A 13,779-nucleotide genomic window follows, 5' to 3' on the forward strand; every position below is an offset into this window, starting at 1 on the left:
TGGGATTACCTGCAAAATTTCTTTTCTTCTTTTCCTTGGTCGTATTACTGTTTCAACACTTCTGATGTCAACGTTTGCTCAGATCGTATAAGTGAAATTATTCTTGCAGGAATGGAATCCTTTATCCCACACTCCACTTTAAACTCTCGTCCTTTATCTAAACCTTGGTTTTCCAATAAATGTGCTAAGGCTGTTCAAGAGAAGAATGTTGCATATCATAATTGGCTTGTTTCTAATTCTTCAGTTTCATTTTCTGCCTACACCAAAGCTCGCCACAATTGTAAAGCAGTTATTAATCAGTCGAAACTAGAGTTTGAACAGGCTAAGAGTAGAAAACTTGCTTCTTTCCCTAATGGTAGCCGAGCATTCTGGTCTCTTGCCAAAGCTATTGGCCGCAACCTTTGCCCATCTCTGCTCCCACCTCTGTCCAAACCAGATGTTTCTGTTGTCACTTCAGCCAAGGGTAAAGCTGACTTGCTAGCATCCCATTTTTCTTCCAACTCATGTATTAATGATCTTGGTAAAACACCTCCCACCATTCCCAGCATGCTCCATTCAATGACTCCTGTGGTCTTCCGTCAAAAGGATGTCAGAAGGATTTTGACGAATCTTGATGCTAAGAAAGCTCCAGGTCCCGATGGTATTTCTCCACTTGTTCTTAAATCTGTGGTCCTGAACTTACTGCTATTCTTTGCTGCTTTTTTTCACTTTCTTATTCCAACGGTGTTTTTTCTTCTGCTTGGAAATTTGCTCATATCCAGTCAGTTCCAAAAAAAGGGTGACAAATCCCTGCCATCCAATTATCGTCCCATTGCAATTACTTCTACTCTTTCTAAAGTAATGGAGAAATCAATTAACCGCCAACTTTTAAACTTCCTAGAAACCTTCCGTCTGATCAAGGATCACCAGTATGGATTCAGTGTCGATCCATTGGTGATATTCTAGCTTATCTTGCCCATTTATGGACAAATTCAATGGAAAGGTTCAATGAAACACAAGTAGTTGCTCTTGACATCTCAAAGGCGTTCGATCGTGTTTGGCATAAAGGTCTTCTAAACAAGCTTCCATCTTATGGTTTGCCAACTGTTTTTAGTAATTGGTTATCCAGTTTTCTCTCTGATTGCTCACTGAGGATGATGGTAGATGGCTCTCTGTCTTCTAACTTCTCCACTAATGCCGGTGTCCCCATGGTTCATTTCTTTCCCACACTCTTTTCCTCTTGTATATTAATGACCTTCTTCCATTGACTGGGGCACCTCCGTAGCCAGGTGGGAAGGAGCAGTGGTGTGTAGCACATGCTCCTTGATTAGACCAGGGTTTGAGCCCGTAACCACCAAATACGGAGGATGCGGAAAGTTTAGGGAATGACCACCACATATTCCCGGAGCAATATGGCCTTAGTTGCTAATGCTCCTAAAAACCAAATAACAACAACAACATCCATTGACTGGGAATCCTATTCGTAGTTTTGCCGATGATAGCACATTGCATTCTACTTTCCATTTTGAGAAACCTTGCCCTGTTTAATCAGCTTCAACTTCTCGAAAATCTGCTACCAATTCCTTAAATGACGATCTTCAGGTAATTCTCCAGTGGGGCAAAACAACTTATTTGATTTCAACCCTTCTAAAACTCAGTCTTGTCTTATATCTCGCAAAAAAGGATTCTTCTGCTCCTATGCTTATCTTTAGTGACACTCCTATTTCTAGGCAAAATGATATATCTCTTTTGGGGATTACTCTGACTTCTAATCTCTCTTTGCACAAGCACATTACAAATATTGCTTCCTCTGCATCTAAAAAACTTGATTTTCTCTTTTGCTCTCAGTGTTACTTTTCTTCCAAACAGCTGCTCACTTTGTAGTAGTAGTAGTAGTAGTGGCATGTAATGCACGAAAGCAAGTGTATGAGCTTATGCAGCATCAGCCAAAAAAAAAAAAAAAAATCACACCATTCCCTCCAAATGCCTGTCCAGTTCCTCCTCAAATTTATTCAACCTATCAGCTTCCACAACGACAGATTGAAGTTTGTTCCGGCAATTAACCACCCGCTGGCTAAAGGTAAATTTCCGCACATCTATTCTACGTCTGTCCTTTCTTAATTTGAATTTATGCCCCCTTAGGTTCGTAATCTGAACAAGTGGAATTTTCCCATCAGAATTCAGCGTGCTCAACCCATTCAAGGCTTTATACACCTCAATCAGATCACCGCCGCGCAGTTGCCTAGTCTCCAGCCACTGCAATTTTCAGAACTTAAGCCTCTGTTGGTAAGAGGATCCCTTCATTCCCTCACCAATCTTGTTGCCCTTCTCTGTACATGCTCAAGCAAATCTACATCCTTCCTAAAATGAGGCTTCCAGACCTGTACGCAGTATTCAAGGCGTGGCCTGACCATTGCCTTATACAGAAGGACAATCACCTCCTTTTTCTGCTAGCAAAATTCCTATATATCATTGACAAAACCCCACGACCTGCCCTGGCAGCCTGTCTGCATTGCTCAGAAAACTTCATATCTGACTGCACAATTACTCCCAGGTCTTTTTCATTTTCTACCACCTTAAGTGTAGTACCACACAGTTGGTACATTTCTCTGGGGTTACTTCTACCCATATGCAGTACTTTGCATTTGTCAAGTTTAAACTTCAGTTGCCACTTCTTAGCCCATCTGCCCAAATTATCTAGATCCTGTTGCAGTAGCACACTGCCATTGCTGTCATTAACAACCCTGCCAACCTTTGTATCATCTGCAAACTTTGACTAAATCGCAAATCCACCTTGCCATGGAATATTGTTTCCACATCTGGGGTGGTGCCCCCAAAACCTCTCTCAGGCTTCTTGATTCCGTTCAGAAGAGGGCAGTTAGGTTAATTAATGATTCATCTCTAACAGAGTCTCTCGACTCGCTGTCTCATAGGCGTACTGTTTCTGCTGCATGCCTCTTCTAGAAATACTTCCACGGGCACTGTCCTTCTGAATTGGCTTCTATAATTCCCGCTCTCTTTTTCAAAACAGTCCAAACACGTGTGCCACCAGCCAACATCCATTTACTGTCCAACTTCAAACTCACAGAACCAAATTTTCATCTTCCTCATTTATTCATTCAACTGCCGTTTTCTGGAACAACCTTCCCTCCTACATATTTCCTGAAAATTACAGTCTACAGAAGTTCAAGTCCAATGTCAACTTATATCTTCTTTCGTCTTCTCAACCTCCAACCGAAGCATGGTACTAAGTACTATAGGTTCTAATACCCCTCGTGTTTGGGGTTTACATAAAAAAATAAAAATAAAATACTCCTCTTATTATTTTACAAATATTCTAAGCCCATGTACCTAATTTTTCTGTCTTGCTGTAGTATGTCTTGATTCTTGTTGTCAAATTCTTCCAGTCTTTATATCACTGCATACTTAGACATTAAGCTTTGATATATCTTTATGATGTTATTAGTAATACTAATAACTCTACTAATAACATTAGTCCAAGAAGGCCGACCGGGCTAGCCGGGTGGGTAAAATACCTTCCTGGCAACCCAAAGGTCGCAGGTTCGATTCCCGCATTTTTGATCCCGGCTTGGATCAAAGTACTGCAAAAACCTTGGGAGGTGCATTATGGCCACAGATGCCTATGCGCCAACAACTAACAAAAAAAAAAAAAAAAAAAAAAGTCCAAGAAGAGTAGTACCCATTAATAATGACCGTGTTCTGACATTCTGCCATTCTTTTATCTGTAGCAATAACTTGCCCCTAATTCTGCATTTCATAAAACAGTCTTTCATGTGGAACTGTGTTTGGCATCCAGTATTTTGCCTCTACTTCCTTTTTATTATATCATAATAGATAATCAGATTGGTCAGACAAGATCTCTCCTTGAAAATTTTGTGCATAAATGCCATATAATTGCATTCCTGTCAAGCTTACAATTCTGTAATTACTCATTTTATTTGATTCCCCCTTTCTGAATAGGAGAGACATTTGCACATCTTTAATCTGTGGGGACTTTCCTGCAAATACAAGGATGCCTTCATAATGGCCAAAAGTGTGCTTTTCTCTTTTTTTCTGCTTCTTTTAATATAATTAGATAGATACCATTAGCCTCAAGTGCCTTATTTACTTTTGGCTTCTTTAACAATTTTTCCTCTACTTTCTTCTCAGTTATCAGAAAATCATTTTGTTCCTAGTTAGAATTAAGGCATATTGCTGGTATTCCCATCCCTAAAAACTTCTTCGTGCATGAATGTAGTTGTAAAGTATTTATTCATTTTATCAGCAACCTGAATATATAGTGATCAGTAGTTATGTTATTCCCACTATGAATAACATAACTACTGATGAAGCACACTAGTGAGCTTGTGTGCTTCATCCCTTCCTTCTAGTGTTAACATAAGCAAAGAATTCTTTGCTACTTTTCTTTTCATTCTTGGCCAAGGACTTCTGGTCATTCTGCTTAGCTTGCACCTAACCCTATTAGCAACTTGGTTTGGCCTATTTTATACTTTGTGTAGACTTCTATATCCCCTGATAATTTATAATCATCCCATGAATTTCTCCTCTCTACCTCTAGTCTCATCATTGACATCTATTTTTGTCCAACCTTGAACAGTATCTCTTAGTTAGTATAAAACGCTCAGTAACTTCTATGATTACTACTCTGAATGAAGCATTCAGAGTAGTAATGTTATGGTGACATCACATTACACAGAGTAGTAGTGATGATGATAATTGCAAATTCCTATTAGGAATTTGCAATTGTCACCATCCTAGTTTTTCCCAGTAAGGTATATTATTAATAAAGGCTGGTGTGCAAGCTTATTAGTGAAAAGTTTTATAAAAGGATATGTAACTGAAATTAATCTTCGATAAGTTAATATTTACAAAAGCATTTTTTTAATAATACAACTATTATTTTAATATTACAACTGATATTTTACAATTAATATTTTGTAATAGCATGCATGTATAAATGGACAGAAGGTAATATCAGGATAGTAACAAGATTGTGGTTGGAGAACTGCATCCAGTGACAGAATTATTTTTGACTGGAAATAGAGAATTTTTTTTATTTATATTTATTACTGTATATGTCATATTTCTGCTTGTGATGTTATTGAAATACGCAGTTATTTATTATTTATTAATTTTATTATTTTTATTTTTTGCAGCTATTGTGACTGCTTTGCCAATGGGGAATTTTGCAATAGTTGTAATTGTAACAATTGTTTTAATAACTTAGAGCACGAGGAGGAAAGGCAGAAAGCTATAAAGGCATGCCTTGATAGAAATCCATTAGCTTTTCATCCCAAAATTGGTAAGTGTTTTAGTCTTGGTATATATGTACAGTTGCTTTCAACAAATTAAAATGACTTTAGTTAAGTTTTTCAGAGAAACAGGTTATGCTGCAAAGTAACTATTGAATTTTATAAAGGAATCAATTTATAAATGACTGAAGTAATTTCTGTGATAATCTATAATTATGTCTATACATATTTTATCTGTAAAGCTGCATGTGATGAAGGTTTATTTAAGTAAATAACAATGTTTAATTTGTTTGTGCTGTTGAAAAAGTGTTGCACAATGTTTAAAATACATAATAGCAAAAGTAGACATTTTTAGATACATTTTGCAGCAGTGTGGTAATTGCTTTTAGTCACACCTTGTCCACTAATATGAATACAACATCACAACTTTGGTGGAATGAATTTTGATGAAATTTGATATGGTGGCCTTTGCCAAAATTCATTGATCACATTCAGTTTTAGGTTGCTGATGGGTCTAAGATATTCTGACCAGAATTCCCCCCCCCCACCTCACATCAGTGCTAGGCTTGTTGAGAACTGCCTGAGATCCAGAGCCACTTAACCATAAGCTGGCTTGCTATTTGGCTACTGAACAAATGAGGATGGGTTGCCAATATGTGACTATGCTAGTCTTGGATAAAGCATAGGCCAAAGTCTTTTGAAAATGGTAGGACAAAACAATTGGGACTCAGCAACTAGAATGGTACCTTGGCCAACAAGGTCCTACAGCTGTCAGGGAACCAGGACAACTATCAGGATAACTATGGTCAAAGTCAGAAGTTTAAAGGACAAATAGAGCATATATATCACAGAAACCAAGAGGATGAATATAGTTCAGCTGCTGCTAAAAATCATAAATCAATTTAATCTGGAAGATAAAATGCAAGGAAGGCGTAGTAACAGCTTTTGGAACTAGTTTGGAAAGGGTTTAAATTGACTGGAAATTATTATACAGTACAGTTATGTGGGCAAAATTTTAAATGAAAGTTGGGTGATGTAATTTGTCTGTGTATATGATCCAGTAGAAGACTGAAAAAAATTCTTTAATATTTAAAAATAGCAATAAAAACTAATGATGAAGCATAGTGCTGGCTAGAGATCAAATTGTAGGGTAGGAAGTAGCAATAAAAACTAATGATAAAGCATAGTGTTGGTTAGAGATCAAATTGCAGGGTAGGAAGTAACAATTACATCTACAGAGATATTTTAGGAAAATTTGGAGAGAAAGGTAAACCTAGCAATAATGGCAAAAGGCTACTAGACTTTTGTGTAAATACTGCTAGCAGTGGTGGTACTACTACTGTTATTTTGCGTAATGCAATATATACAATATAATAAATGAGTTCTCAAAAATGTTGTTTTTTTTCCTAAATAATCTTTACTAAGAAATTATGGTACATCTTATATGGTATGGTGCAAAATGCAGTAATTAAAGATTTATTGTAAATAAATTGTGTTTTTAACTCCTAATCTAATTCACATTGCCAATAGTCTAGAAATATGAATCAAAACACCACCCTCCCTCAATAAATTAGTAAAGGCTGCCTTCCTTATCAATTGCAATTACAAAAGACTAATGAAAGAAGTAGAGAAAGACAAATGCCTGTCCATCTCTTTCTTCTCCTCCTTCTTCCGTACCAAAATATCTTGCCCACCAGTTCAATTTGTAGTATTTCATGTGCTAAAAATATGACAATTTTCCCCCTTCTATTGTCTTAATTTGGTGTCTGTCTCTCTTTGTCATTTGTAAAACTCTTTCATTGCTAACTCTGCTTGTCCATTTAATTCTTATGGTTCTCTGCAGGCACCACATCTCAAATGCATCAAATATTTTTGTTAATTGTCTAGGTTCCTCTTCCATGTAGCAGTACATGGAACCTAGACAATACAGCATACCAAAGCTCAGAGTCTTAATTCTTGATTCAGCTTGTCCTTTGTACAGAATTTTTCACATCTCAAATGCATCAAATATTTTTGTTAATTGTCTAGGTTCCTCTTCCATGTAGCAGTACATGGAAGAGGAACCTAGACAATACAGCATACCAAAGCTCAGAGTCTTAATTCTTGATTCAGCTTGTCCTTGTACAGAATTTTTCTTGTTTGATTGAATTTGTTTTTTGCTTCTCTTAAATATGATCTAATTTCTTTAGTTTGATTGTTATCTTAGTAGAATGACTTTCCTAGGTAGCTATGTTGATTTGTTGTTGACCCTTTCTGTATTTCCATTTATGCAGAAAACGGAGAATGTTATTTTGCTTATTGCTTGTAATTTTTGACTTATTGTTAATTGTAAGGCCTGTTTCTTCACTTTTAGTTTCTATTCTCCTCACTAGTTCTCTTTGCAGGGTGGGTATGATGACTGGCATCTGCATATCTTGGGTGGTTCCATTTATTTTGATGCCTTCTGACCTCTCAGCATATAAGTTGTACATGTTCTGCAAAAAGTTATACAGAATTGGTGACAGAACACAGCCTTGTCTCACACCTCCCCTAACTTCATTCCAGTCCATTTCCACATTTCCCATTCTAACTTTGGTTTTCTGATTCCGGTAGGCATCTTTTATGACTTTTATATCCCTAGAATTCAGCCCTATGTTATATAAAATTTCCATTAAGTTTTCATATCTGCTTTTGTCAAATGCCTTCTCATCATCTATAAAGTGCAGGAAGAGTAGGGTGTTCGTTTCTCAAATTTTTTGAAGCAAATTGAAATAAAAAAGAAAAAGACTAGAACGTCTCAATATCACTGAAGTTAAAAAAAAAAAGATAATTTGCTGATCAATTCTGCCAATTTAAATGTGAGAACCTATCAGACACTATTATGACACAAAAAAGTAGTTGATGTACAGTAGTCTTTTGGTCAAGAAACTGACAAATGTACAAGGAAGCATGAAAAATATAAGTTATTCCAAATCATTCTTGATATTTTTATAATTTCTCATAGCAGTGCTGAATGTTAGAGAATATTACGAGAAATCTTTGGCAAAAAATGCAAAGAAAAACAGCAAAGAGTTCTTTACTTATGTAAACTGTAAAAGGAATCTCAGAAACTTGATTTTTATTAAAAATAGTAACAACTGAACAAACGTCTTATAAACTGTCATACATATATATCAGATAATGTACGTTCATTTAATTTTCTTCCTCTTCATTGCTGCTAAGCACATCAAATGAGAACATTTTCTCTGTTGCAGAATACCTTCACCTTTTGAACTTTCTTCTGTAGTATCTAGATTTCGTGTATCTTTTGCTCTCTTTAAAAAATCAGCAATCTGGGTTTGTTTGTTTTGCTTGATAGATCTTTGTAAATTGCATGGTATTTCTTTGAGTCGAAGGATCTGTATTCAAAAAATAAAAATCTAATTGCTCGGCTAACTGTATGCTTTTTAGTGTAAAATTTCATTCAGAATTTATCTGCACTATCTTCCTCTGAATTGATTTGTTTTCCTCCGATGCCTTCTCCACCGAATCCGCTTCATCAGCCTCTTTTCCTACCAGTAATTCTTCAACATCTTCAGTATCATCAAAACCTTTGTCTCCGACCAACTTAGCAAGTACTGTTTCTGTTTTTGGCAGTGTGACCATATTTCCTAGATGAACTGACTCTGGCCATACCTTTTTCCAACACGCACTCGTTGACGGTTTTACTTCTTTGAGCGATAAAGCTATGATGCCTCCATCACTTCAGTAGATTCGAAATCAATTTTTTTTTCTTCTAAAATCCATTATAACGATTTTCAGATGTAATGAGTTTTAAAGGTAGATATAATTTTTGGAATTTGTGGGTTGGTCACTCACACACTAGTAAGGCTTTTGTTGATTTATTGGATCATTGTTTTCTACAGCAGCATGTTTGGAAGGCAACTAGAGGGAGTAATACTCTTGATCTGATTATCAGTAGCGATTCTTCATGCATTAAAAATCTGCAGATAAAGGACCCACTAGGTGGCAGTGATCACAGTGTGCTGAAGCGGAATTTACTCAAAAGAGGTAACTACCATCAGGGGTAAAGGGAAGGGTTTTTGCTTTCGTAAAGGTGCCTATGGTGGTCTGAGACAGCATTTAAATTCTACACGGTGGGCCCAACTGATGGGCCCACCGTGTAGAATTTAAAGCATTCAAAGAATTAATCTTGGAAGCTACTAGGCTATTCATACCAACTAAGAAATATTGTTCAAGATTTAGGCCTAAATGGATATCACATGAACTAATTAGACATGTGGCAGAGAAGAAAAATGCATGGAATACATATAAATTAACAGGTGACACAGAAGCCTATGATAGATATACGCTGGTCTGTAACCAAGTCACAAAGGAGGTTAGGCAGGTGAAGGCAGATTACGAGAAATCTTTGGCAAAGGATGCAAATAAAAACAGCAAAGAGTTCTTTACTTATATAAACTGTAGAAGGAAGGAGATGAATCATATTGGTCATTTGATATTGATGGTTCGACTGTTGATGATCCTACTCAGAGAGCAAACTGAATGAGTATTTTGTATCTTCATTCACGCATGAGGAGTTATTAAGAAAGGAAAATGACAGAAGATTATCAAATTGTAGCAGGGTGCTTAATGATTTTGTAATAACTGAGAGTAAAGTGGAGGAGAGATTGTTGAAGTTAAACATAAGAAAGGGACCTGGGGTGGATGGGATATGTCCAGTTATATTAAAGGAGGCAGCAACGGAAGTAAGCAAACCCTTAGCCATAATTATGAGAGCTTCCTTGGACTCATGGGAGGTACCTATGGACTGGAGAAGTGCAAATGTGACCCCAATCCACAAAGGAGGATCAAAGGGAGACACGGGTAATTACAGACCTGTTAGTTTAACTTCTGTTCCAGGGAAATTAATTGAGGCACTGGTTAAAGAAGCATTGCAGGATCATCTAGACAAGACATCAGTTATAGCTCGGACACAGCATTGGTTTGTTAAGGGGAAGTCTTGTCTGACCAATCTGATTGGATACTATGATATAGTCACAAAGGAACTGGATGCAAAGAATAATTTTGATATCATATATTTGGATCTTAGAAAGGCTTTTGATACTGTTGCATATGGAAGACTGCTGCACAAATTGGAGCAGTGTGGCATTGGAGGCAAATTGCTGCTATGGATAAAGGGATGGTTGAGTGGGAGAAGACAGAGAGTGGTAATCAATGGACACTGCTCTTCGTGGACTAATGTTATTAGTAGAGTCCCCCAAGGTTCAGTGTTGAGTCCATTGTTGTTTTCTGTATTCATTAATGATATTGATGATGGTATATCAGGCTTAATGTCTAAGTTTGCAGACAATATGAAGGTCGGCAGGTTTGTTAATGACACTAATTACAGTATGCTGCTGCAACAGGATCTAGAAAAGTTAAGCAGATGGGCTAAGAGGTAGCAAATGAAGTTTAACATTGACAAATGTAATGTACTACATATGGGAAGCAGTAATCCCAGAGTAACGTATTAACTCTGTGGTACCACACTGACAGTGGTAGAGAATGAAAAGGACATGAGGATAATTGTGCAGGCAGATATGAAGTTTTCTGAGCAGTGTAGACGGCCTGCAAGAGTAGCTCATGGTGTCTTGTCAATGATATATAGGAATTTTTCTAGCAGGGATAAGGAAGTGATTATCCCCTTGTATAAGGCAATGGTCAGGCCACACCTTGAGTACTGTATACAGGTCTGGAGGCCTCATTTTAAGAAGGATGTAGAGTTGTTGGAATGAGTGCAGAGAAGGGCAACAAGATTAGTGAATGGAAGAAAGGCTTAAATTTTGCAAATTACTGTGTCTGGAGACTAGGCACCTGTGAGATGATCTGATTGAGGTGTATAAAGCCTTGAATGGTTTGAGCATGCTCAATGCTGATGGGATTCTTCCTCTTGCTCAGAATAATCTCTGAGAGGGCATAAATTCAAATTGAGGAAAGAAGGTTGTAGGAGAGATGTGCCAAAGTTGTCTTTTAGCCAGTGGGTGGTTGATTGCTGGAACAAACTTCCATCTGCCATTGTAGAAGCTGATAGACTAAACAGATTCAAGGCAGAACTAGACAAATATTTGGAGCAAGTGGATGGGTGAAATGAGGTGTGTGTGTGTGTGTGTGTGTGTGTGTGTGTGTGTGTGTGTGTGTGTGTGTGTGTGTGTGTGTGTGTGTGTGTGTGTGTGTGTGTTTTGGCTGATGCTATTTAAGCTTGCTTTCTTGCATCATATGCCCATGCTAATGCTAAAGAAACATGTTACATAACATCAGTTGATTTTGTAATTTAATGATTTGTCAATAACTGTTGTGAAATTCTATCTTATATCAGTGAACCCTAATTTAGTGTTTTTTAAGTTACTGATTAAAACTGTTTCAGAGAAGAAAATATAGGCTATATTTAAGTTTGTAATATGAGGAATAGCCAAAACTTTCTGAGAACAGGGTATATTAAGTGTTTATGAATAAATTATAGAATAGGTTATTTTGATAGCTTCAGGTCTTATAAAATAATTTGATAGTATAAACCAGAGCTGTGATGCTCAATACGTTCTACGTTGATTTCAATATTTGTAAAAGAATAAGAGAAGTTTACCTCACTATGATAGGTAGAACACTTTCATAGGATACTCTTCAGAAATTAAAACAAATATAACATTACAGTAAAAATTAAATTAAAAAATCGAAAATATTACATTGCAGTAAAAAATAAATTGAAACCAATTAAAAATCAATTGCAATTTAAAATTAATTAAAAGAATTTAATCAAAATATTGCAAAACAATTTTCCTTCCTGAAGCTTACAATGCTTTTTGACCATATTTCCTGTAGCTGACAATGCTTTTTGACCGTATTTCCTGAAGCTGACATTCCTCTGATCATGACATATGGTCAAAAAGCGTTGCCAGCTTCAGGAAGGAAAATCGTTTTGCAATATTTTTGTTAAATGTTTTTAATTAATTTTTACTTGATTTTTAATTGTGTTCAATTGTTTTTTTAACTGGTTTCGATTTATTTTTTAATGAAATGTAATATTTTCAATTTTTTAATTTAATTTAATTTTTACTGTAATGTTATATTTGTTTTAATTTCTGTAGAGTATCATACGGAAGTGTTCTACGTATCATATTGAGGTAAACCCCAGGGGCTCACATCTGGTGAGTATGGGCTTGGCACACCCAGGGTCCTGAGCTGGATATCATCATTCTTCCCTTTCTTGGTGATTCCCTTCTACTTCTGACTCTCTCTCTTGGGGTAATTCAGATTTTTTTTTTTTTTTTTTTTTTGGCTGGTGTAGCATAAGCCTCAGGCTTCCTTGCACCATATGTCTAATAATAATACTAATACTAAACTTCTCTTATTCTTTTACACTTTTAAAATAATGTAAAAAAAATTATATGTCATTGCCTTACTCAGTTTCTGAGGTTTAATTTTTTATGTTGGTACATGGAAGGAGAATGAATATCCAGCAAATTGAGCATCATTCAGTAATCAGATTTTTCACCAAAAATGGCAGAGATGCTAAAGAAATCCATGAAAGAATGACTAGAGTCATTATTTCATGCAGTTCTTGGGGAAGTAGTACCCAGTTATGTTACTTTGGTAAGATTGTTGGCAAAGTTCAAAAGAGAATGGGAGTCAGTTGAGCATGATCCAAGGTCTGGATGCCATCTGATACAATCAATTCTGAAACAATTGCCATAATCTAAGAAAAAGTACTTAATTTTCCATGGAAGCATTTTAACAATAGTACATGGGCATTTGGGAATATGCAAAGTTTGTGCAAGAGAGGTTCTTAAAAACCTTTCCACTCAGGACAAGCATCAGAGGTTGGAGTCATCAAAACAGAATTTAAAATTAATTATTGCTAATCTAGATAGATTGAAAGGATGGAACTCCAACCCAAAAAAAGTTTTGAACTCCAACCATCAGCTGCGAAAAAGCATTGGCCTTGATATTAGCATTAGCATTAGTAGAGGCATATGATGCAAGAAAGCAAGCTTATTCAGCATCAGCCAAAAAAAAAAAAAAAAACCACACACCACTCCCATTTCACCCCTCCGTTCGTTCGAAATACCTGTCCAGTTGAGCTTTAAATTTGTTTAGGCTATCAACTTCAACAAGTGATGGAAGTCGGTTCCACCAACCAACCACCCGCTGGCCAAAGGCAAATTTCCGCACATCTATCCGACATCCGTCCTTCCTCAATTTGAATTTATGCCCTCTGAGGTGATTATTCTGAGCAAGATGAAGAATCCCATTGGCATTGAGCATGCTCAAACCATTCAAAGCCTTATACACCTCTATCAGATCACCTCGCCGGTGCCTAGTCTCCAGACTCTGTAATTTGCAAAACTTAAGCCTTTCTTCGTAAGAGCAACCCTTTGTTCCATTCACTAATCTTGTTGCCCTTCTCTGTACCCGTTCCAGCAGCTCTACATCCTTCTTGAAATGAGGCCTCCAGACCTGTATACAGTACTCAAGATGTGGCCTAACCATTGCCTTATACAAGGGAATAATC

The 13,779-nt window shown here is 36.6% G+C and overlaps 1 protein-coding gene across 3 annotated transcripts in view; it reads left to right on the forward strand.

Moving 5' to 3' along the window:
- The window catches only part of LOC150083665 (protein lin-54 homolog), a 270,775-nt gene that overhangs the window by 202,666 nt on the left and 54,330 nt on the right, over positions 1 to 13,779 (forward strand). For all 3 annotated transcript variants that reach the window (XM_090378108.1, XM_090378106.1, XM_090378107.1), the window contains exon 9: positions 5,157 to 5,302. In XM_090378108.1, coding sequence (XP_090234234.1) covers positions 5,157 to 5,302 — 146 coding nt within the window. The remainder of the gene's footprint in view (positions 1 to 5,156; positions 5,303 to 13,779) is intronic.

The sequence above is a fragment of the Mastigoproctus giganteus genome, chromosome 7, assembly GCF_048544385.1.
Source record: "Mastigoproctus giganteus isolate SK-2022 chromosome 7, ASM4854438v1, whole genome shotgun sequence".
NCBI classification, from domain to species: domain Eukaryota; kingdom Metazoa; phylum Arthropoda; class Arachnida; order Uropygi; family Thelyphonidae; genus Mastigoproctus; species Mastigoproctus giganteus.